Below are 26,363 nucleotides of genomic sequence, written 5' to 3'. Positions count from 1 at the left end.
GTTTGCTCAGTGATTTCATGCACGAACTCACACATGCATGTATAAACCTTCAGATTATTACCATAAAAACTCAATCTATCACTTGAACTTCACTTATTGACATGTTCAAGGCTGCAGGCATGCTCAATATTCTTCATAACATTTTTACTTAATGATAGATCCGTAGATGACTCTGAAATCTTTTTTTGAAAGATACAAACCAGAAATTAGGTCACCTACAGTATTTTGCCATATTTGTAGTTTTACTTAAAAAATCAAATTCTAAATGTTATCTGTAATTTTAAAAATTCAGACCTTTAAGAATATATGGAATATAAACTTCATGACACTAAAGCAAGTGATTGATAATTTATTCAGAAAAATATTGAAAGATATTAAAATTTGTGATGTGAGCTGAATTTAGGGGCTTCTACAGTTCAAAAATGTGAACAAAAACTGAATGTCTCAAGTATGGTTAAAATACCCTGATTTGGTGACCAAATGAAACGGTTACTGACTACATCATGCAAGTGAAATCGAGATGCAGAAATCCGTCTTCATTTAGCAAAATGCTTCATGTTGAAACTGCTCGCTTTACAAAAAAGAAAGCTATATATGTGTCTACCAGATGTCTGTAACTGCTTATCTTATTAGAGTTGGATATGGGTCTCAGGGCAGCAGAAATAAATAGGTGAGAAATCATTGATTGTATTTCTCGGCACAAAAGTACGTGAGCCACACTGTTTTTGTAAAACAGGCCTGTCAGTTTCTCTCAGAGATATGAAGTAGTTGAGCCATTGTGTGGCGAGTTCAATTCTTATGAGAATGAAATTTTACTCTCCTAAAATCGAAGATATTCACAGCTGCAGAATTTCCCCCGAGGTCTGCAGTGCCATGAACACACATCAATGACGTACATTTTACGCACGTTACTAATACATAGTTATGCAAAACACTTTGCTACATTTTTACTTTGAGTTTATTTTGGTGAATTTTTTCTTCCACCTGACATTTTTTGTGGCTGTATCAGTGTATAATGAACAGTTTGACTTTGCCATGGAAACTGCATAAGTATGCTAATAAGTAAGACAGTGAGCTCCAAGGTGTGCTAAAAAATGTAGTACCAGTCGTCCACTAATCAGAGACCACACTTTTAAACCATTTGCTGTTCTTGTAAAAGTACACCTCACTTTGGAAAGGTACGCTTAATACATTTAAGATCTGAGTACTTCTGAGAAGTACGGTGCTCAAGGCATTGAGAATTCCAAGAACCCAATCAACCTGCAAGTTATTATCACCAGAATAACACCATTAAGAATTTTTTTCTGTTATTATCAGCCCGCAGGGAATGGCCTGTCTTACAGATGACATGTACCGCTGTATCTTGCCACAAATGTTCATGAATATTGAAAGTCTTCGTGATGTGCTTCTTTACAGTAGAACTACTAGAAGAGAGAAATTGACATCTGTTTATTGGTGTGTTTGTGCACATGTGTTTGTACATTCATAAACTTTCATCATAATTCTATCATAAAGTTTTTATTCACTGTGAGTGACAAAGCTAGCCTTTCAGGAAATAAACGTACTTAAATACTGACAAAATTCACACACACTAAATTTTTGATGAACATTCATGTTATATTGTAATTTGTAAAGTATTTTCCAAGGACCAACCATCAATAAATTGTGCTCCAATACCACAGGCAGAATGGAGAGATTACATTTTTGCCATTAGAGGAAGACTAACAGCCCCGATATCACATCATAGCTATTATTTCACATGCCATCTCATTAATATTTTACATGTGACATTCTCCATGTAAATCCTTTGTTCTAAGAAATTTTCTGCCATGAAAAATCTTATAGCTTAGAAATACTGCTTTGCCTCCAATATCTCTATTTTAATTCTTTCATACTTACAGGCTTATACACGGATGTAATGCATTTTCTAAAATCCTCTGAAATCAGTAGGGGGGCTTATACACGAGCAGGGGCTTATACTCGGATGACTACGGTATTTTGATTTTCTTTAGTCCTTAAGATATTTATTGATGTATTTATTTTTTTATTTTTTTATGGGGGGAGGTTTATTTTTTTATGTTGTTTATTGATACTAAATACAAATTATTGACATCTAAACCATATTGGAAAAGAGAACCATATATTGTATTGACAATGTAAATAAAAATAGCACAAAAAAATTAACAATAGTTACATCTGTTGGCCCCTGAACATGATGGAATCCTGCCATATTTCTGCCATTCGTATTTGTCCTGTGTATAATTCCTGTGAACAATGCTCCAGTACTATGGCTTTTGAATAAGTCAAATGAAAACTTGTCTGTTCAACAATGGAGCTTTTAAAGCGAGGGATGTCTCGAGTAAAAAGCTGTTGTGAATGACATAATGAATCAGACTATACGCTGACCCTGTGACACTGTATGTTGGTACCCTATGCCATAGACTACGTCAATCATCATTACCATGGCTCTATTATGGAATAGCATCGTCCTGAAGTGTCCTGTAAAAGCTGTAACCGTTACAATACATCTGTCAGAATTGATTGGTCGGTTTAATGATGAATAGATGAGTCTCAAGAAATAAAAGACTTCAGGAGATGGGATTATAGATCTCCATCAGTGCAGCGTTGACATGTCATCACATTGAACTGAGTAACTTCTAGACTGCACTGAATGGAAATGATGACATCTTTGCAAGTTGCAGTTTATAATCTATTTTAAAATGACATTCTTTCAACCCAATCACAGCTTTCACACACATTCCCAGGCGATGATTTTTTTCTTTGTAGCCATGCAGTTCTCAGCTCTGAATGCATGTACAAGCACCAGTGTCTGCACATTCTATACATTATCGGCAGTAACAGTACAGCTGTACCACATTTCTGTTATCATTTAGAAGATAATTTCTTTCAAGTCAACCTGGTCCAGATGTTTTATCTCTTGATTTTTGCCAAAACATCCCACTTTCTCAATGAAATTTGATCCTCTCCCTATTTGCTTTCAATTGGAATTTTGACCCCGATTAAATGAAAATTATCTATCTTTCTATCAGTCAATCAATCACTGTGTCTGCATACCAGTATCTCTGTATCTGTCTGCCTGTCTATCTCTCTGCAGTGTCTTTGTTATGGCTAGAACCCTGGTAATTTTACCAGGGTTCCCTGAGCATGTTTCAGTGGTTTCCTTTGGAATACGGTTTCAGTGCAATCCAGCGGACAACAGAAGTGGTACTGTGGTTCCCAAACAATTTACCTAGTACACAACCTTATCAAAAACACTGTTTCTGCCTGTCTATCAGTCTGTCTGTCTGTCTGTCTGTCTGTCTATAGTATCTATTTTATGCCTACCTGTCATCTGTCAATCAATCAATCAATCTATCAATCAACAAGTTCACCATGATTGACCAAGCTTGTTCAGGTCTACAGGTACCGGTACAGCGTTTTCTTAGCTGCAGCATCACTGTTTGCTGTTTAAGTGTTTTGTTTCTTGGAAAGTGACATGCTATGAAGTCAAGGTCATGTTTAATTGTCCTCTCCTTCACTTGGCACAGAAACTATTAGGAAACCTATCAAGGTCATTGTCAAATCACAGATGAAGGGTTGCAATTGAAATGCTGCTGTGCACAGAACAATTTGATGGTTCATTGTTTGTGTTCCTTTTTTCTCGCCAGGAGTATGTCTAATCTGTAATCATTACATTAACCTTGCCAACACAATGAAATATACAAGTACTGTACATTATGACATTGCTGACAAGCGAATTCTAGTCTAGGACTAAAATTCAACCATTATACGTGCACAGATTGTACTGACAAGTTGAAAACTAGGCACTTCAACGTGATTTTTGAAATAGAACAAACACTGCCTTGGTAAGGAGAAAACAAAATGTATGGAAAACACGTGCAAAGTTATAGTCGATGGAGCTTATAAGCAGGGAACTTGGAAGAAGTGTTTGACAAGGTCATGGAAGCAGCGTAGAAGGGACCAAAGAGCTTGTACTCTGGGAATAGCGCAGTCACAGTATAGGAAGTTGCCAGCAAGGTGACATGTCACAGTTCACTTAACGATTGCACTCTATGAACTGTCAAGGCAGACATTGGACAGGCTGAAAAGAAGCTTAATGCAGCCGTATTTGCAGCGGCCTCCATTATTATGGAACCGCGATAATGTACCGAGCGCCGTGCAGGAAATGTAATGTGATTAGAAAAGTTATTCATCCAGTTTTTACGTATTGTTGCACGGATTCAAGTTTTCCAATCAATAAGTAATGAATGGAACAGGGATTGTCACTCAGTTCACACACTCACACAGTCACTAGTCAAAATAGGTCATAGTATTGTGGATTTTTTACCTAGAGTATAGTGTTTTTAACTTCATTTTATTAAAAAATAGACCATTAGAGATGAAAAATATAAAGGTAAAATTGAATATAGCAGATTTTTTATAGAATTAAGGAAATTTGTTAAGGAATAGAAAGTGCAGCGTTCCAGCTAATGAAAGCCCTGTATGTTCTTTATTCAGTTACGAAATACTTTGATTGAATTGTGCCATATGAGTTTCAGGTACTGATTCCAATATTTGATTCATACACAATAAGTTTTAGGTCACCTGTAACCATTATGTTATGCAGTCTATCAAATACTATGCTATCATCATGAAGAGTTGACCGCTAATTACAGCAGTCCTGAGATGTACAGTATAAGCACAGAAAGGATATATTCATTAAAGTGATTTTTTGCATTTGAACATCATTAATGTTTATTATTTTTATAAATTCTGGTTTAATCACAATTTTCATAACTTAAGGAAAGCCTGAAAAGAATGAAGAATTTTAACAGATACACTATTTCATAAATTTGTTGATATATTCACTGCTTGTTAACGCATTCAAACCAAACCATTTTGTGCTAATAAGTGTTAATTATTGTAAAATAATTAATCATATGTGATATCAGAATCATGCAGAATATTCAAATTGTAAATGAGCAAAGATTTTGCAAGTTTGTGTAAAAAAATTTAACATCAGTCAATTTTCAGTCACAAAAAAGCTTAATAAATATTTAGCGAGTTCAGGCATTGATGTAAAAGCCCTAGCTGTCAGTCTCTAATCATCATTTGATAAGTGTTAATTAGGTGAGTGTGTGAAAATTGGATCTGTGATGGTTCAAAAACTAAATCATACAATTCAAAAACTAAATCATACAATTCATTAGAGCAATTACTGATAATGGAAAAAAATAATTTATTGGCACACAATTATGCGGGCATTTAGGTTTCAATACACTTCAGTTAAGATTTTCTCTTTTGGTCACATCCATTCAATGAAGTGTTCTTTCTCTGATAAAATAACCAAATTTTCATTGTAAATTATGTGTCATTATGGTCAGTAATATGGTTGTAACATCATTAATCTTTCTATTGCGCGTTTCCCCTTTTTTCTTCTTTTTGTCATAAAAGCACTGTCAGTAAGAAGCACTAGTTCAAGTCAGTTGATTAAAGTTACAATAATATCCATTCAAGTGTCATATTACATGAATCAATGCCAGGCTGTTCCAAACTCAATGTTGTACAGACCTTCGTGTAAATTTTGCTTCAAATACAAGTGGGTTCATCAGATGTCGTGTTCTGTATATCATATTTCCAATCACATTTGCAGGCAAACAGAGACCTTGTGTTGACTTTGGCTTCACCTTTCATTTGTATGGCTTTGTTTTTGATTTTGCCTTCCAAGAAAACATGCAAAATGTGTCCTCAGGATACAGAAATGAACTACTTGTTCAGATGTTAAAACGTAAATGAAATCAACAATCGGTACCGCATACTATAGGTTACCAATAATATATGTGTACACTATTTGTTCCTGGAATTAAAATTCACCAATGCAATACCCTGAAAGAAAACAAACAAGCCTATTTGATCATGAAGCAAGATTATTTTATAAACCATTATCGATACCAAAAAAATGGATGCAAAAACGGAAATAAAATACAACTTATACGTCTATCAAATGGCTCTGAGAAATTCTTTGTGCAGAGTTTCAGTTAATCTAACCTACTGAACATTCCAACTCTATTAAAGAAGACTCTTAGTTCATACATTCAATACATTGCTGAAATGTCATCAACCTACTACAGGAAAGACAGCCAATTGATAGCTATAGTCGTCTTGGACATAAAGTAACTTGTAGCCAAATATATTAAATATGCTAAAATCGCTTTTCTGATGAACCAAGTCTTTCGCAAATTGTCACATCAAAAACTTGACATCCCAGTCAAATAATTATTTTTTTCTGCCATAAAAAATTAAGACTGGGTTTAGCATGGACTGAAAGAAATTTCAACTTCAAGCATTAAAAATTGTATTCAGTAAGATCAAAAGAAACAATAGGTCATACCTTGGGGTGAAGTACAATTCATCATTCTCCCATTTGTTGTGTTTTGTTTCTATTTCACAAATGGCGCAGTTTATAGCCCAATTAGCTGTATATTTTTGCATATTGCTTACCAAAAACTACCATCCGATCTTCTGAGAGATATTTTGGATTCCTGTTATTAATCCATATTGCTTTGAAAATTTCACTTTTTCAATCCTTGGTCGATTAAAAATTCAGGCACTTGGGCATATATTTTCAGCGGCCATATTTAAGTTGCAACTCAAAACTTATCTTGTGGTATTTGTTGCCAGTGTTGAAAAACCTGTGATCACACTTCCATAAGCAATTTCACATGAGTTGCATTTTGATTTCAAACAATATTATTGAAAAAATAAATGCAAAATTATAGAGCTAATGTTAGGGCATGAACAGTACGTCTTACTGTAAAATTTGTACGTGTTTTGCCCTGGCAGATGTGTCCTCTATTGTACAAACATTTAATTATTTCTTATTCCCGGTAGATAATTTGTCACTTATTTGCAGCTTTACGAAACCTACTGTAGTGACCGATTTTCCGTATTATTGATTTATAATTGCCATAACATTCATGTGATGCTGTGTGAAAAGTCAAACTTCAGAGAATACGTCGGTCAGATTTCTTCTTGACACACCAGTGTACTATGGAGACCGTGTCAAGTTAGCTCCCAATCCATCAACACTCATGTCATCCATACAAATATTAAAATAATCGTATCACTGACATACTTTGATGACAGATACGACCAAGACAGGGTGCAACTTTAAACTGTTATAGTGAAACTTTAACCACTAGCTTGTGTGGCCCTTTTTATGATCTATATGCTCGGCTGTTCAATCGCCTTTCTCACAGCCAATGAGACGCAAGCTACCCTGATTAGACCCCCTAAGCTACTTATAATTATCCAAACCTGCCAGGAATTTGGATTACTTTAACTTCGCAGCAGATATCAATGGTATGCCATTGAACGTGTCCAGTAAAACTTTAATGGCAAAACTGCAGTGGTCAGCAATACTGTCATCAAGTTGTTCTCGTTATTGGCAATGCAAACTTTGTAAGTGCCCTCCAGCCCAATCTTTGGGAGATTATTTGCAGCTAAATCGATAAGTAATGCGGTAGCGCTAAAGTTTAAAGCCTCACAACTGAAGTTTTACTTACCGTCAAGGTTTTGCCCATAAAAAGACAGTAAAAGTCACACTTAATTTACATAATGATAGGAATTGTACTTGATATGTGTTGGAGTTTTGTAAAGCAATTCCGTAGGAATCATTGATCGGAGATAATTGAAATGTGCATCAATAGTGTGAAATTCCTTCTCAATTTTTAAACCAATAATTTAAATGGAATCGTTAGAATGTGTTTTCTCTATTTTCATCATGTGCAGTGAATATTTCAGTTAACTGGTTGCCCTGTGTAAGATATTTGTGGGTGAAATGGCATTATTTTTACAATCTTTAAGTGAGCCTCAACAAGCTGTAGACCAGATGAATATCATAAAAGATTGACTGTCCAAATATCTGTCCCAAAGACATAGTCTACCTTAAGGGAGCTTAGCAGTCTGAGACTGAGGCAATAATTGGGGAGGTGTTTACTCCACAGCAATCTGATTAAAATCTGATGTAGAGTACGGCGACGTCTATACTTGCGCAGTATTCTCTTGCTGTAGCATAGTGAGAGGCGACAGCAAGAGAATACCGCATACGCGTAAGTAGACGTCGCCATACTCTACATCTGATTTTAATCAGATTGACTCCACAGTAAACTTATAATGCTGTCCACAATGTCAGATATTGCAGATAACAGTTTGTAAATGACTGCAACATTTCTGGTGTCTCTCAAGATGACTCCATTGAAAAACATATGAAAGAAAACTTCAGGAAAAAGTTTGCAGAGGGTGACTAACATCGACCAGTACCGGTATATTAGCACAATGCTCTGAACAAACAACCTATCTGTTCTATGCATACCAACAGTATGCCACTTGATTTTGACCAATTCACTTCATATATACACTCACTATTGCTCGTGCATATATGTCATGAGAGAGATCTACGGTGCATCTGCAGGTGTTAAGTGTAGGTCTGTCCATATTGTCTACCGGTATGGTCTGTCTAAATATTGGTTCACTTCAGATAGAGCAATGAATGCCTTAATGAAAGCAAGATTTTTGAAGAGTGTGTGCATATTCATGCACAGCAATTACAGTGAAATGACGAGATATTTTGTCGCGTGATTGTACATGTGATTATGAAATGCATGTTGTCATGAGTACATCTTGATGGATCTAGTCAATGTAATTATGAAATTCATATCATTGTTAGATGTCATGAAATTCAAACCAATAAACGCCATTTTCTAAAAGTATAAATACATTCATGAATGAAATATTTTGCCATAATGTCATCTTGATTTACAGAGTCAGAAAGCCATGGTGAATATTTCTACGGCATTATTTGAGAATTTCCTGCTAATCTGTCAACTGAATGACAATGTAGATGGCTGATTCTTTGGAATGAATGAAAAATGTGGTGTAATGGCAGATAATTTCACATAAATCATCCTACTGTCATCAGCTCTAAGAAAAACATTTCAAATTTACTGTGGCCAAGGACTGCCTCCCCCTTATTATTTTATTCTCAGATTTTCAACGCTTGAAGAGCTTTTTCACAGAAATCTATAAATTTCATGATTGGTGGTATTCTGAGATTTGTACAATGGGGATTTCTGTCAATAATAAAAGGTTTGGCCATGGATTTTATTGATTGGAGAAAAGATTTCATGAACAGCCAGTGCCGTAACTATAACAACTCACACTACCCAGGTAGATATGATATTTTGAATTCATTATATATAAATATTCATTCAGGTGGTACAGGTGTTTTTCACAGGTCAGGGCATTGTCCCTTTCAAGTGTCATGCTTGACGCAGTCCAGTGTTTACAGATACCAGTGGTTACAGCTTTTAAGAAATTAAGAGAAAATTACGCTTGTAAGGCAGCTTTCATTGTTTGACGATAGTCATGAATTAGACAAATTATTAGCCTTTGTCCATTGTGTTATCAATTTGTAAGGTGTAAAACACTTATGAGACAATTTGATTAGAATGCAAGGATTGTTTACGGGACAAAGTCAGGATCTTTTCAAAGCATCGTAATTATTTTTTATTTCCAAGAAGAAATCTTTATATTTGATATGTTAAGTTAAACAGATGATCAACCTTTTAGTAGTTTCAGAAATGGCTATTCAAGCCCTTTAATTATACCATAAGTTTATTGACCTTGACGATGTCAATTTTGCTGTACATAAAACATTTTGTCATGTTTTGTGTTGTATAGGTTCCGGTACATTCTCTTACATGTACGAATATAATGAGGGCCTCTGGTAGGCATTGTGATTTTTTTGTGATGAAATCCAATATGGCTGCCATTTAGCCATGTAAGTCATACGGTATTTCAGAGTACAAAGATCAAATCCAATATGGCTGCCATTTAGCCATGAAGTCATATTTCAGAGTACAAAATTATTCATTTACATGTAGGGATACATATGCAATTGTTTTATGGTAGAAGTCAATGAGGCTGACAGTATGCACACATATTGTACAGAATGTATTCTAAGATGACTTATGCTGGTATGTACCGGTATCTCTACATCACTTTGTTACAATGAACAGACAGACCAGTACCGTATATTTGAATATTTACATATACCGTATATTTGAATATATCCCATACTCACATCACATCACGTCACATCATATGAAATTCATGCCAGCAATCAAGTAGTTGTTCCACTGTATCACAAACTACAAAAAGTTTTTTTGACCATATCTTCAACGAAACAAAATTAGTGTTTTTACTGAGTTTAACTCAAAATTATGTACCATCATAAAAATATTTCAGTCCATACCATCTTAAAAATATTATTTTGATAAATTGATAGGAGCAATGATAATGTTCTGTTTTTCAGTGAAATTTTGGTCTTTGCTACATTGATGACCTGTCTTTTAACCTGCAAAATTTGAGATAAAATGAAGCATGTTTAGAGGGAGCCCACTGACTGTGATAAAACAAATGAAAGCTACTTTCCCTGTGTAGACAGTCTATCTTTGCAAATGCAATGCTTTTTTTTTGGTGACAAGGTGGGCGTATTTTTCTCTTATCCGTTGTAGCATGTGTATTGAATTACAATAGGGATCTGTTATAGTACCATCAAATTACAATTGATTACCGATTGTGCTGTTCACCAACAATTCATTCAGCACGTTATGGGGCGTTCTTTTTTTCCTTTCATATTGAGAGAAGTATCCCCATTCAACTTGGTTATTACCTTTCTTTTCAACGTCGATGAAAGGCTAATTTTCTTCCATTAAGTTAGCAAGGGTAATTCTGTTGTGGTTTATTGAAAGCAAAATGGGAACAATTACATCACGAATGGAAGGCTTAACCCCCATGCCTTGCCGTCTTTAGAATAACCAAAGTTAGATGTGTTCAATACCCGCCCTTCTGACAGCCCTCCTTTTCTTGGCTTTGTGCAAATATTCAGTTTGGAAGTGAAGCTAAGAAGGGAATCAAGTTACCTATCTCTCAGAGTGACTGGGAGTTGGAAAGCTCTTGAAATGGACTTGTTATCAAGACAGAAAATTAAACCACGGTGTCTATCATCTCATGACAACTCTAATGGAATTTGTAGACAAGAAGTGTCACTACGGCAGATAAATATGTGTGAGGTTTCAAAAGTGAAATTGGTTTTTGCTAAAGAGTACGATGTGTAAATTTTACCAAAACTGATGTTCTATGATAAATGTACAGTGGGTGATTTAGAATTAATAATCTGTGATATTATTAAAATTTTACTGTATATTTTTCTGTTTAAATTAAATAAAAAAATTATTCCAACATTTGCAGGGTTATGTTGGCATTCTAAAGATTCAAAAATACCGGTAGTATTACTAATACATTTACATTTGTGCCAAAAACGATTATGACCATTTCTAATATGTTAAATATTTACTGAAGACACTGAATTTCTAACTAATGTAGGAAGAAAAATAGACCGTTGACAACAACCATGCCGTTATGGACTTTTGACATGGCTTTGTAGTGGGATGACATTGGAAGCCAGTGCAAATACACTCATGTCTTCAGCACTCAGCTGTATGAGAACTCATCACCTACAACAGTCACTCGCAAATTAACGTGTTCAACCAGTTATAACAATACGTACAAAATCATAAAGGACTGGATAGTCTAGAACAACAGGTGTCTGATGTCGTCTACCATAGTTTTGACAATGACATCTTTACCCATCATGAAAATATTTCTACAGTATACAATATAGATAAACTGCTTGTAAGATTTGTCTATAAGAAAGTCTTACTTTGAACAATTTCGTAAAGATCAATTCTCATCAAAAAATGTTCCAGTCATGGATTTGACATTGTGATATGATTGATACTGGTCAGAGTTAAGGTTAAAGGTTAAAGGTTAAAGGGAAAATGATGTGAAATGATTCCTATTGTAGACGTACATGTACAATTGTAAAATAGTGCTCATTATTTCATATATATCATGTAAGTTGTATATGCAGTAACTGTACTTGAATTAATATAATAGTTCATTATTCTTGGTGTAATATCCTAAATTCCATAAATTTTGGTTTGAAAAAGGCATTCATAAATTAATAAATTTCATATTTCCTTTGGCATGATGAATGAAACAGTGTTCTATTCTATAACAGGTGTACTGTTATATCATAATCATGGTGAATATAACGCTGATGAAAGATGCACACACTCTCTTGTGCTGTGTGTTCGGCTTTAAAGAAACATCTGATGGTGAAATATGCAAAATAATTACCAGGGATAACATGGCAGAGATTCAACACAAACATAGAAATTCCGAGATCCGAACCAGATGAATACCTCATCTAGATCTGTTTCCTGAGGTCAGCGTTTGAGGTCATCGTTACGGTGTTCCATCAGCGTGATGTTTATAAAAAGAAACTGATAAAAATACTAATGTAGTTACTCGGCATGCATATCACATACCTTGCACACTTCACTGCTGTGTTTGTGTGTGTGTCGATTAGCCATGCTGTTTGAATCGTAAAAAGAATCCTTCAATCCTTCAGCTAATATGGTGTGCTATGTGTCGGCTATTATTCTGCTAAGGGCTATCGTTAAATCACTGTTTATTTGATTCCTGTTTTTTTCCCCCCTGGGGTTGCATGGGCAGAGGGAATGTTTGTTGCATGTGGGCAGCACATACAGAAATAATGTGCACAGCAGAAAGTCTCAGTAACTGTGAATTTTGACAGTTTACGAAGATATTATACAGGTTCTGTTCATCAACATCGGTTTCTCTGTCTGCTTCAGCGAGGATTAAGAATTGCCACATAATCAGTTTTTCTCCTCAGACAAGACACATCTGATATGCAAATTGTTATTTTTGACAGATGAATTCAACTCCAGACCATGAATTTAATCATCAACACAAATTTCTGAATTAAGGCAGTTGTAACATGTACAACACTGGATGTTTCCGCATGTTCTTGTAATGAACAAATAATAGATAGACAGTCACGTACCGGAGCAGAGCCATATCGTGCATAGCTATATATCTTTTGATGATATTTTTTCACTATTTGTGTTTTTAATGACAACTACAGTTTCTTGTTCTACTCCCCAAAGCATGTTGAAATACCTCTATATAGCTTGCTAACCCAGGTTGCTAACACAGCATCTGTACAAGTAAAATGCACTGTTTTTGTTTATGTTTGAATTCTATCAAGACCAGAATTTATTTGTCAACAATAATGCAGTCTACACATGTACAGGCTGAGTTGGCAAGCTGAATACTGTGTATCTCAACATGCTTTGGGGAGTAGAACAAGAAACTGCAGTCGACATTAAAAACAAAAATAGTGAAAAAATTCATCAAAAGTTTCAGCTATTTGCCATTCATACCAAGGAGTACGGTATATGCTTCCTACATGCTTGTGTACAAACTTAAACACATCCCATGCATACATACCGGTATTGTACACACACACATTATACAGTATATACACAAGTCCAATGTGAACACAGTTAAAAAAATTGCCGAAAGACATCATGAAACAAACTATAAAGATTTTAAACCTCAGTCACGATTTCTCATTCTTCAATTTGTAGAGGGAATATCGTATCCTATATCAGATGTACGAAATTATTATACCGTAAATAAACTTGGTTTCTTTTCAGAGGATATTAAGATGGTACATCACAATTCCACATGATGTGAAAATGAAATCAATCAAGTGTGTAATGACTAGTGATAAAACTGCGATGTTGAAGTATTGAATTACTCGCCAAAAAGTGATCATGCATACGTAGATGGCGCCCTCGTTATTCATTTACAGTTTTTGCCACACTGGTTTTCTCACCTGTAGAGGGCAGTATGACAAACAATTTTGTTGCCAGAATTTCACTTGATTGAATAGCAGTGTACGGTGGCTGCCTGTTTGATAGCTGTGATATCGCAGTGGTACTTGTGGCTTATATTGAACGCGCTCGGGTCATTGGGGTCATCGCCACAGTGACACCACAAGTACCGCTGCGACATCACAGCTACCTGTTTGACTGTTGAAGTTCTATTGTAATTTTTTTTCTCTCCACCAATGAGAGTAATGGTAAATCCAGTTAATCCTCTTTCTACCAGGCTCCATAAATACCACTCCGGAGAAAGAGGATTAAAATAGTTTCAGGCAAATATACCTCACCTGTTATTGACACACAATCAAATGTACCATGAACAGTCAGGGTGATATTTGAATTGGTATGTAACCATAGCAGACACTATTTTAACACTTGCTCTCTATTATTATGAATGTCTTTGCGGCTGTCATTGCATGTTTCTGGGTCAAATACTTTATTTTTATTTATTTATTTATTTGAATCAGGCTCTAGGCCCATAGGCCCCACGCTACCCCAGGTATATGCAACTTCATAATGCCATACCTCATACAGTGAAACCTGTCTATTAAGGACACCTTACGGAATGGAAAAAGTGTCCTTAATATAGAGGTGTCCTTAATAGACAGGTGAAGTTCTATTCAAAAAGTCACTTTCAGTTTGATAAATCTGTCCGTAATGAAGAGGTGTCCCGATTAGAGAGGTGTCTGTAAGTACAGGTTTTGCTGTATATGCATCTTGCTCAATATGGTACTAATGTCCTATCATAGGGAACACTATCACAGGGATATTTGTAAGTCAGATTCTGATAACTTCAGAGCAGTACCGGTATGATCCTGTAAGAAGAACAGTCTGGGTACCAAGAACCATTACATTTAACACAGTGTAATAATATGTGTGTCAAAATGATTTTAAGATAATAGCATTATTATTTTGTATATATAAACTTTATACAGCATCTATGACCTCTATTTTGTGTTAAATCAGGTTTCATAATCGATCTAAAGTTTATCTTTCTTTAATTTTGTTGTTTTCAGGAATGTACCCATCACCCAAAGCGTGTGCCAGCATGGTAGCATACAGGAACACACTTCTCCTGTTTGGTGGATGGGCACCTCCTGTTCCGTACCCGCTCCACCAAGCTCCAAGACTCTTCAATGAACTGCACATGTATGTACCCAGTGAGAACAAATGGTGTGCGTTGGTAACCAGCCCGTCCCCACCACCAGTAGCCAGTCATACCGCTAGTGTTGTAGGTGATAAAATGGTAGTATTTGGTGGATTGTGTGGTCACCAAAGGTAGGTGTTCTACATTCATCTTCAATACAGTCATACACCGTATTACTTTCCAGTAATCAGTTTAGTCTTGGTCTGAAATGTTCACAATACTCACCTGTAGAGGGCTCTGTCACATGTAGTATTGTGCACATACTCCTGTACTCAAAATAGTAATTCCCAGAGCATTGATTTCATAGTATTCACATTCGCCTGACGTTACTTCCAAATTTATGATTTTTAAAACAAAGCAATTAAACTCCAGTAATCGTACATTTCCAATGGTATTAAATTTCTCTCTGTTTCAGTACTTAATACTACCAACTAAAATAATGATGAACTAATCAATGATTTCACAATAAACGTCAAACTACCTAAATACATTTTGCAGTATGTGAGGTGTTTTACAAATTGCCAGTCACAAATATGAAGGACATAGTTGAAAAAAACCCAGAGATTAAGCTGCATAAAATCCTGACAAGAAGGTTTAAACTAGAAATTCATGGAATTATGCCCCTCCTATCATTAATAACCATATCTATTCAATGATTCATGAATTTTTTAAACACTCATCATCTCTCAGTTTCTCCACCCACAGACATACAGTGATCATCTTTTTATCAAGGGCATTTTACTTTTCTGTAAATCTCTCCTCATTGAAGTGTTTATTGTTCTCAGTGATAAGCTTCAGATAGTTTGCAATATACTTATCCTCAACAACTGTACCACATGGAATGTTTATCTGGAAATCACAAAGTCAGAATTAGTCTTGCTGTCCAACATGGGTAGTCTTAACCTTTTCACCACCATGGTTTGGCCCAAAACCATCGTCATCGATGGTGATTGAGGACCTGTTCACTTGGTACGAGGGGTGAACAGGTAAAATTTACCGTACATTGTTCACTCTGTAGAAAAGTGATTAAACTTTGGTGAATTAACAAGTACAAGACACTCATAATTGTTAAATCCCATGTAATACAAACAGTGGCATAAGTTGTTGCTAGATATCTAGTCTCTATTATGATCCACAAATTCAAAAAAATTGTAATTACTTTGATACATGTTTATACGGCCTAATTACAACAAGAGTGAATTCATGCATGTTGCAAGATTCTATGATCTCTTCATTGCTTTGAAGGTCTAATGACATATGGGTGTTAGATTTACAAGACATGGTATGGGAGTTGGTACAGATTGATGGACCCCGGCCAAGACCAAGATTTGGACACTCTCAGGTAAAGTCAACATCTCAGCAGTATTTCACAATATCTGTTTCCAGTCACAATGTTTGTCACACTTGATCATCTTTGTTTTGGAGTACAGTCTTAGACACTCACTCTTAAGTCAAAGAGTAATGGTAAATATGTGGGTGAAATTTTCTGATCTTTTTCACAGAAAAAAAACAATACTAAAAGATGGTGATTTAAAGCCCTTTGAGCTGTAACTTTTGACACCAACAAATAATAGAAATATTCATCCAAATTTACAACTGATAGAGTTTGAAATCTCTATCTCTTGACATAAATTTAGCCATTGTCGTTTCATATGAACAATAAAGTTTTTCATTCTTCAAACTTGAATACCTGTATAACAGGTCGTGTTTTCAAAAATGTTCTCCAGCTCATTTGGCAAGTATGACATGTGAAAACTTTGATGCAAAAACTTCTCTGTATATGCTTTGCATTTAAAAGTTTTTAAATTTAATTTTTTTTTAAAAAGGGGGAAATAGTCATTGATCAGTGGCACAGGAAAACAAAGAAATCACAGGAGATGTATACTTTTTCATAGATGAGTAAAACTTTGGCAGGAACATAAACAAAATTACTGAATAATTGGTCAATCATTGCCATGCCTGACTGAAAATGAACACATTACATTTAGGTATAAGAGATGTTAAGTATATTTGTCTGCTGGCATGTACTCAACCTGGAAACCAATTTCAGTTTGGTAAAGTCTGCACAGTAACATCAGAAATGTCTCATGTAAAACAATAATCACCAACATGATATCAAACAATGATGACACGGTGCTTTCATAGTTGGCATGCATATTTTTCTGTTACAGGTTGTTGTGAACGATGGATGTCTGCTGGTTATAGGGGGATGTGGTGGTGCTAACATGGTAAGGAAACATTTCCTTCTACCGATTAATAACTTAAATATTCAGCAGATACTCAATTTATATTCTGTTAACTATTTTTATGTCTTCAATGAGTGATCTGCTGATGATTACATGTATGGTTGATAGATATGTGTGCCATCTCTATGTTTCCATGGTTTCTATCCATCTAAATTGCCACAGTGCTAGGCCAAACTCTCATTCATTTCTCTCAAAAGTAAAGTGTCAAGTTCAAGTTCATATAGTTTTTGCTCATTTTCATGTAATCACACATGCCAGGAATTCAGTCCTCTTTCTGCAGCTTCTAAAACCTTACTTTAGCATCAGTTACATCTACAACATTCTACTTTTGCCCCCCTCGGCTGTTTAACGCTTTGAGCAACAAAATCTATTTTTTCCCCTTTACAAAATAAATCCCAGTCAATTTTTCTCAGATTTTTGCCAAAATTTTGAGGAAAAAACTGTAGCAAATGAAATGTGATATCCATTTGGTTACAAAATTATCAAAAATTACAGAAAAATTCATAAAATATTCATTGGTAAAATTTTGCACTAAAATTTTGGCGGGAGAAAATTACAGCTCTCAAAGGATTACCAATTCCAGATTAATGTAAAGAATAATGTTAGACTAGAGCTAAATGTACATTACTTATTCACTCTATTCTTTGTATAAACTGCAATCTTAATTTCATTAGTTTTCAATACGGTTGCTGCCCATAGTGTCCATGTATGGAACTCATTGCCACTAGGTACAAGAAAATTCTAAAATTTCCAAAGACTACAGAAGACCAATATGGTCTCCATAGAGCAGAATGTGGTTCAACAATAAACCCTAACAGGTTGAAGAGTTTCCAGTCTTTAAGCAGTGTCAATTGTGTTTTTTTATTTGATTGCTGGATTGATTGATTGAATAATTGATTATCTTCTAAATGATGATTTCAGATGTTCAGTGATGCATGGTTGCTCAGAATGGACTCCATACCGTGGGTCTGGCAGGAAGTTGAAGTCTACAATGAAGACTTTGCTGCACCACAACTGTGGTGTCACCCAGCCTGTAAGGTAAGTCACTCAACTCATCACACATAAATTGCACCAAATGGTCTTTTGTTCTAAATTTCAATGTACACTTGTGACTTATTACATCTTTTTCTACAATCTTGTATCATCGTGTTGTGACTATGATACTGCAGGACACAAATTCTCTGAGGCTGTTTTGATTTGCTGAACACAGTGATGACAAACAGCTGAGTGCCAGGCCTGCTGGGACGATTGCACTCCATTTTCCTAAAAAGATTTCCAAGACAAGATAGTACCAAACTTTTGTATAAACAGGATTTAGATTGACGCATCATAATAGTGATTGTATGCATCACCCTTTTGGTGTGCATCACTCCCCCTCATTGTCAAACTCTAACATTCAGAATTTTTGCCAAAGCTTTTCTCAAATGCAAAGAATGACAAAACAGTGCCACTTTTTTGTTTGAATATACATGATTGTTTCTTTTGGTTAAACTTTGTACTTGCATATTTGACAAGTTGCTGTTCTTCAGTGTTGATTTACCAAGTAATAACATTTTCTTAAGTTATGTGTGTTTTTATTGTCTTATAGGTGGATGATCGTGTCATTGTGTACAGCAAAAATGTGAAGAACAGATCTTGTATACCAACCATACCACTGAAGCCATCTCCACAGCATCAACGCTCCCACACCGGAAATAATTTTGTGCTACGATCCAACACCTACCGACACCATTCTTCTCCGCCGAGAAGCAGCAACCAGCATCAGGAATTCTGCAGACATCACTCTCCCCAAAGAAACCAAGAGGGGCGGGAATCTCCAGTCCACACCAGGCATGGCAGCCTTCGCCGCAGACCTGTCGTCAGGACGTACTCAGATCCCGAGCACAGTAGACATTTTGCTGAATGGGACTTGGTCAGTCGGAGGGGAAGTGGCAGCAGCGAGTCTCGTGAGTCTTCACCGAGACATGGCATATCACGCAGGTGCAGTCTGGGCTCAGCTCCCTCCGAAGGCGCGTGTGCGTCCAGCGGCGGTTTCTCAAGGTGCATCACAAGTAACGTGGGATTCGGTTCACCCTCACGCAGCAGGATCTTCAAACTCCGTCACTTGCGAACCAGAAGTGACATATCCATGGAGAGCTCGGCTAGAGCCTTCAACGAACCAGTACTACTGCCTCCATCAAGAGGACGACTAGACGTTAGAGATGATCGGGTAGATGACCGAGACGGTAGAAGTAGCAATAACAGTTCACCAACACGAGGTGCTGCTGCATCTGCGGCCGTTGGTGGCGCTGCAGCATCTCTGCCTAGTTCTGGTGCAGCAAGAAATGACATTCCTGAAAATGACACTGTTAGTGGCAGATACGAGGCAAGGAGGAATTCAGGACGACATTCTCCCAATCTATTGGTCAATGGCGGACCAATGGGAGTTATCGCAGAAAATGGCCACAGACAGTCATCCAGTTGTAGAGCAGGAAGCCCCAGTGCTCGAGACAGTGCGGCTTCTTTTAGTTCACCTCGTCGTAAAAATTTCCGTAGGAATTCAGGGACAAAGATAAGCTCAACAGCATGGTCCAGAAACACTATGCAAATGTACATTCTGGATATCTCTGATGTTGCAACCGATGGCTACGTGACATGGCAGCCAATCAGGACTCCTCTTGCATCTCCGTCAGACCCTGCCAGCAACGAGCCAATCAGGAGTGGCAGATCAAGCCACCAAAGCTCACCAATGCACCAGCCTGCGACCCTAGCAGCCAGCAATGCAGACACGGCAGGGCTAGCAAACGGACAACCCATCCCTGCTATTGTCTCAAGCGCTGCACGACTGCCACCAGAGACTAGCCTGTATTCGCTGGTTGTTGGAAGAGCTGAGCTGATCATGTTTGGTGGTATGCTGGATGATGTAACAAAAATCACACCAGATTCCAAAGCCACTGCTACAAACACTGTATACTTTGCGTTCTAAGATATTGTCACGTCTTCCATTGTTTAACAACAGTATATGTCATCAAAGCAAGCCAGGCCCTGGCTTTTTACCGTGTAATGCAGGTTTGATAGATTAAAGGTGGAAGGCACTTCAAGGTAGATATTGAGACCCTCAAACTTTCATATTACGTATTTGCTCTACCAAATATGGAGGCTAATTTTGAAGCTTATGTAATAAATAAAGTTTTCACCTACTTTTTTTGTGAAAATCGAAACTTTATTTTTTTTCAGATAAAGTTAACACTGGGATTGCAGTCATTTTGAATTTTGAGTGTCGATTAATATTGGGTAAGCCTTGTTGGAAGTTTGAGCAAAAGCTCAGAAGTCTTTCAATGTGGAGGAGTGTACCAGCGTAAAACATCCTCTCCCATATTAATTATACACTTATGGAAGTGAATTGACTTTCTTCCCAACAGTACTGATATCATATCCAGATTCCCTATTCATACTGTTCATCTTTGAATTGTCCAGTCCATTGAAAAAATGGGGCTGGACAGGAAAATCGTTCAATATATTGCTTTATGTTACTTTTGTTTTCTAGTTATAAATACACACATATTTACCACATTTTTTTTTGTTCTGGCCAAAGAGAAAATCTCAGAGAAGATTTATGATTTTTATTTTTATTTATTTTTGCTGTGTATATCTGCTATATCATGATTTATTGCAGCCGAAATTTTCCTTTTTGCGTCCACTGTTTGATGTTTTCATTCACAAACTCGGTATCAGCCCTTGCCTCTACCTTATCATGATTATTTCAAGCAAAATGCCATTCATGAAAATTGGCCCCCAGTATATGACCTTGTTTTTGATTCTTTCCTCTCTATTGACCAATGTTAGGGAAAAATGTTGGTGGAATGACAGGAGAAGTAAAAATTTATCTCAGAGTCTTGTTGTTTGTAAAATGCAAATTGCAATTACACAATGAGCATTTGACAAGATACGCACAGATATAATATGAAAAGCCATATCAGTAATGTATAAATACATAGATCTGTAGGTGTGGGGGGAAAGCAGCAAGTGATGCCAGAAATTGTGAGAAGAGTGAGCGCATCCTGTCCCATTTTTGATACCTGGGCTGTGCTCCATGTAGATGGCAAGCCAGTATGAGTGATGAGTTCTCACTTGAAGTCAAAGGTCATTGACACCTTCAGCGGTTGTCTTTCTTAGGGATGTGCTAGTGTTAGCTTGACCTTATAAGTTGGTGTTTCTATTGTATGGTTTTTATTCAATATTACGTGCCCATCAGTACATGTATTTGTTATTTGTGCAGAGCGCCCTCAACAGTCAATGCTGATATTTACTTCTATTGTAAATGCTACATTAGATTCTCCCTTGCTTAGCCACATAAAAACGTACAACTGGCCATATAGTTGGACACGAGATTTCAAACTGGAGAGGGTCAAAGTAATAAAATCCATTGACTTTTGATCTTGTTTTGTGAATGCAATCTTAATCTTTGTATGTGCAGTGTGCAGTTTAAACATGCACTGTCAAGATTGCAACGTGTGTGAAATTTCAGTAAATGTGTGTCTTCATATGGTAAACGTGAACTTCCATTGCAGTGATTTTATGAGAAAACCAGATGTGATTGTCATTGTTATACAGTTGTAATATCAGTGTGATTTGAAAACTTTGATACAGTTTATCCCTTTCACCACCATGATTCGTACCAAACCCATTATAATTAATGATGAGTGTAGACTTGTTCACAAGGAATAAGGGTGATTGGATTGACCCTTTCAAAACCTATTTTAGTGTGGCCCATTGTCATCTTCGGCAGACTCTAACCACTTTTGTTGAAATAGGAAAAAAGGTTATGTCAGTGAATGTCTTTTCAAATGATCTTCTGTCAATTCTTTGAAAAAATTTGTATTTGGCAAGACTTGTGAACACTGAACCCCTACTGAACAATTCTAACTACAAACTGTCATAATCCTAGGGGGTTGTGTTGTTCCAAAAAGCTGTATCCAGGGGGCTTCAAGTGTTCATGTTTTGTTGAAATGCAACATATTGAACATGTAAGTCAGTGTTTCACTGCTTTTAACCAACTTGACCTAATAGCGATGTATGAACTTGGCAGGATAAGGGTCAAAGGTGTGTACAAGGTTGCTAGCCTTCAAATATGGCATCACAATGTTGTAAGTTTTCAATAAACATTGACGAACCCTCTACAAGATGGGTCAAAGGTTAATGATACATGCATAAAATTAGAATAAATTAAGCAAGAGGTCACCTTTGAGTGTAACTTAGATGTCTGTTACAATGCATAAATGTAAGATGGTGTGATTTTCAATGCATATCATTTTTTACAAATTCAAATCTCTGTTCACTTGGGAAGATGCAACAATCGTCAATTTATGTGCATGTATGTATGCTTTCTTAAATTTAAAAAACAAAAAACAAGTCCGAAAGGAACGGAATTTGATTTTATAGCAAGATTTAACCTGTTGTTGATACCCTCAGTGGTTTTTTGACTTGAGATTGCTATTTATGTCAATTTCTTGATTGTCAATGAAAGTTTTTGTAAGAATGTTTTTTTATTGGTCAGTCAACCAGATGCTCGCTGTAATATGCAAATAAAACATTTCTGTTTCTCAGGAAGTATTGATGTTTGTATACTTTGCTACTTTTTATAGCTTTTGTCATACACCTGTAATATTATTTCCAAAAAAAGGTTCATGTATTTTGTATACACAATCTGTAAAAAAAGACAATTTCTGAAGATTTTTGTAGCATTTTTTGGAGTAGATTAATCAGATTTTTGGCAATTTAATTTATTTGTACTAAGACATGTAAATTGCCCCAACCACAGACCTTTAATTAAGTGTACTCTTCAGTTACAATGTACAACCACTGTGGTGCTGTGATTTTTCAGAAAGTTGAAGGTGTTCTGATCTGAAATAAATTTACAGATTATACCGATGTGTGTGTGCAGCAGTAGAAATAGACTGTGGACAATGCCACATGCTATTAATTATTCAAGACTAGCACAGAAAGCAGTCACACTTGAACTAGTGTGTGGCCTATATATAGTGTATCACAGTTCTGTAAACACAAGGTCTATGCGTAGTGGTTGTTCCCATAGCTAGGTGCTAAAAGGCCTGCCAATTGGCTGATCTTGTTGAGATTCACAAGATCAAAATTGCACTTATTGTTTCTGACAGGCTACCACAACAACCATATTTTCCACAAAGTGTTTTGTATTACGTAGAACAGGCTGTGATGGGGTTATGTAAATGCCGTTGTCAAGGTTTATTAGAAGTTATAAACAAAGCTTTGCATGTTTCAAATAAAATATGTTTTGAAAAACAATCTGCAAAATTTGTACTGTTTGCGTTTATCTTTCCTATGGCAGACCCTATTTGTATTCTGCTGTTATCATTAGTACGTAATACAGAACATACAGAAGTTATTGAGACTTTAAGGCAGTGTGCGCCTCAAAAGTCAAACTTTCAACGATTATCTTATAAAATCAGGATTACAAATCAGGGGTCATTGTGTAAATTTTGGAACTAGAGAAAAAATTACCTAACATTTACTAATATTTGAAATTCAAAATGGCCGCCATCCCTGTGTTAACTCTATAGGGGGTCGAAAATAAAATTTTCAATTTTCGAAAACATGGACGCTGAAGTTTTCTTTCTCCGAGAGCTTCAAAATGAGCGCCCTCAAGTGGTAGATCAGAGAAACTGTAAAAATTGAGAGATTGAATATCTGTCTCCGACTTTCATTCTGCCTTAAATATGAGAAAACTGCTTGAAAGTTATGGTGTCATTTTCTTGCCTACTAAATGGACCACTGGACCAATGTTTCATATGAACAAGAGCCCCAGTATAAATTGTAAAAAATTCCTAATGTTACTTCCTATTCGAGGTATACTGTGATCCTTCTGTTAATATCGGTTTGTACCTAAGTACAAATGCACGTGTGTACATCACAAAAACTCGCCAACTTGTGCACATGTACCGCTTTTGTATTTTGTGTGAGGATGTATCGTTGGCTGAAGATGGAATGTTATTTATAAGAACATGTTAGTTCCAAATTTATGTTTAGAAAAAGTGTGAAAAAACTGTCAAAATCGAAAATTCAAATTGGCATAAAATTTGATTATGCAATTATAGAAAGTTGTCAATATTTCTTGGTGAAAAACAGTCTCTTTGAAAGACACTAGTAGTGAATTTGAAGTTTTATATCTTTGTTCAAGAGAATGACTGCATTCCAATAAGTGAATTCCCAACTTTTTAAAAAGTTTAAAATTACTACATCGACACAGAGATCGTTACAGTCAGAATACAGGCCTTTCTAAATGCATGTCAATAATGGTCCGAATATGGAGATTTATCAGGCTTGTCGACAAGATCATCGAGCACGTGAGGGAGCCGTGCTCGAAGGAATCTGAGGGGGCACTCAAAATATTGAAAGTTACAAGGGGGGATTGTTCAAAATGTGGAGAGAAAGAGGCAGGGGTTACTCAATGTTTTGGTGCAAAATAATTGAAAAACCTCTCGATTGCACCATTGCACACATCAATTCCTTAAAAGTTTTGATGCAAGAAGGGGGGCACCCCCTCGGGTGCTCTCCATTCTGCACCATTGCAGTCATCAATTTCGCAAAGTTTTCACAGGATCCAGTACAAAACTGAACTGTTGTGAATCCATGCCTTATTATCACAGAAACATACACATCCATAGGATTATAACTGTTTTCCAATATCGGTGAATCCTTTCTGGAGATCAGATCACTGTCATATGGAGTGCTTTGGACACTGAGGTAGAAAATCCGTACAGAAAGTCGTACCTGAGTTTGAGTCTCACCTGAGCAATGCTTGCTTAACTTACGTTTCAGACGTGAAAGATTGGTGAGAAATGAGTTTTATGTCCCAGTATGATTTTTAATATTGGTGGAAACTCTATTGAGATTAGTTCACTATGATGTCGAGTGCTTTGGTTACCCACGAAGATAGTTAGTAAGGAAGGTCGTAACTGAGTTTGAGTTTCCGACATGCAGGCATTCTTGTCTAACTTGAGATTGAATACGTCGATATGAACAAGAAGACATCGCGTTGGCCGCAATCTGCCAACAAAAAGTACGATTGATATGCTTATTTCGAAATCATACGCTTATATCGGCGATTGGAAATAGAAATATGAGTATACTTTAATATTAAATTGATTTCAGCAATACAAGAAAAATTAACGAAAATTTTATTTTCAAATTCCTTAATTTGTCACGGATTGTAAAGGCAAAGGTGATAATCGGACGCACTTGGTGCACCAGGTAGTTTATGTTTCTCCGATCAGCCAACGACTAGGCAAGTGTTTAACAATCCCTCCCACTGTTTGCCAACCAGCAACCTCACTATGACGTTGCCTATTGTGCACCCACGGCGCTGGACCTCTCGCTTGAACAGCAATACAGCATCGAGGAATAGCGATGTATTTCTGATAATGCATAGGCCCTCGGGGTAATAAAACCAATGATATTTTAGCAGATGGAAAAACTGATAAGGACAACAGTAAAATTGATGTGATACAAAACTAAAATCGATGTGGTCATCGATTTAATTACATGCCGAGTACTGTGGTTATCCATAGTTGGCAGGGCAAGTTTTACCGGAGTTGTAGTTTTCCGACATGCAGAAATTCTTGTTTAACTTGAGATTAACATGTGAAAGACACGTGATAAAAAGCCGCTTCATGCTCCTACGGATGTGTAAACTCATGTGAGGAGTTGTGTCAGAAACTGTTGTCCCTCTCAACAAAGGCGATACAAAGGCTACCCCAGCCTCCCCAAAAAGGCTCCGCCAGAGCGGGTAAACAGTGCCCAAATGGGCGAATTTTCCCGTTTTTCTCTCCAAATTCAAAAAAGTAAACTTTCTAAGCATAAACCATCTAGTGGGTCAATAATTGGATAATAGGCCTCCACAGGTAGGTAAGCTTTAACGCAGTCAAAAGCTTACAGTGTTGCATTTCTTTTAGAAGACATTTAGCTACGAAACCACTGGGTATCTTGCCCTAATTAATGGGGACCAAAAGGGTAAAGAATTGCTTCCCGAAAACTCCTTTACTCCTGTGTACTTGTAGCGTCAATGACCATGAGTGA

The 26,363-nt window shown here is 36.5% G+C and overlaps 1 protein-coding gene across 1 annotated transcript in view; it reads left to right on the top strand.

Moving 5' to 3' along the window:
- LOC139137592 (F-box only protein 42-like) overlaps positions 1-23,573 on the top strand; it is a 112,361-nt gene extending 88,788 nt beyond the window's left edge. The window contains exons 3-7 of the mRNA XM_070705772.1: positions 14,897-15,158; positions 16,273-16,369; positions 17,199-17,255; positions 18,195-18,311; positions 18,862-23,573. Of these exons, the coding sequence (XP_070561873.1) occupies positions 14,897-15,158; positions 16,273-16,369; positions 17,199-17,255; positions 18,195-18,311; positions 18,862-20,238 (1,910 nt within the window). The 3' untranslated portion in view covers positions 20,239-23,573. The remainder of the gene's footprint in view (positions 1-14,896; positions 15,159-16,272; positions 16,370-17,198; positions 17,256-18,194; positions 18,312-18,861) is intronic.
- Positions 23,574-26,363: the final 2,790 nt, after the last annotated feature.

This window comes from Ptychodera flava, chromosome 7, assembly GCF_041260155.1.
Source record: "Ptychodera flava strain L36383 chromosome 7, AS_Pfla_20210202, whole genome shotgun sequence".
In the NCBI taxonomy this organism is placed as follows: domain Eukaryota; kingdom Metazoa; phylum Hemichordata; class Enteropneusta; family Ptychoderidae; genus Ptychodera; species Ptychodera flava.
The sequence above is the reverse complement of the archived record's forward strand: the minus strand, read 5'-3'. Positions and strand labels throughout refer to the sequence as shown.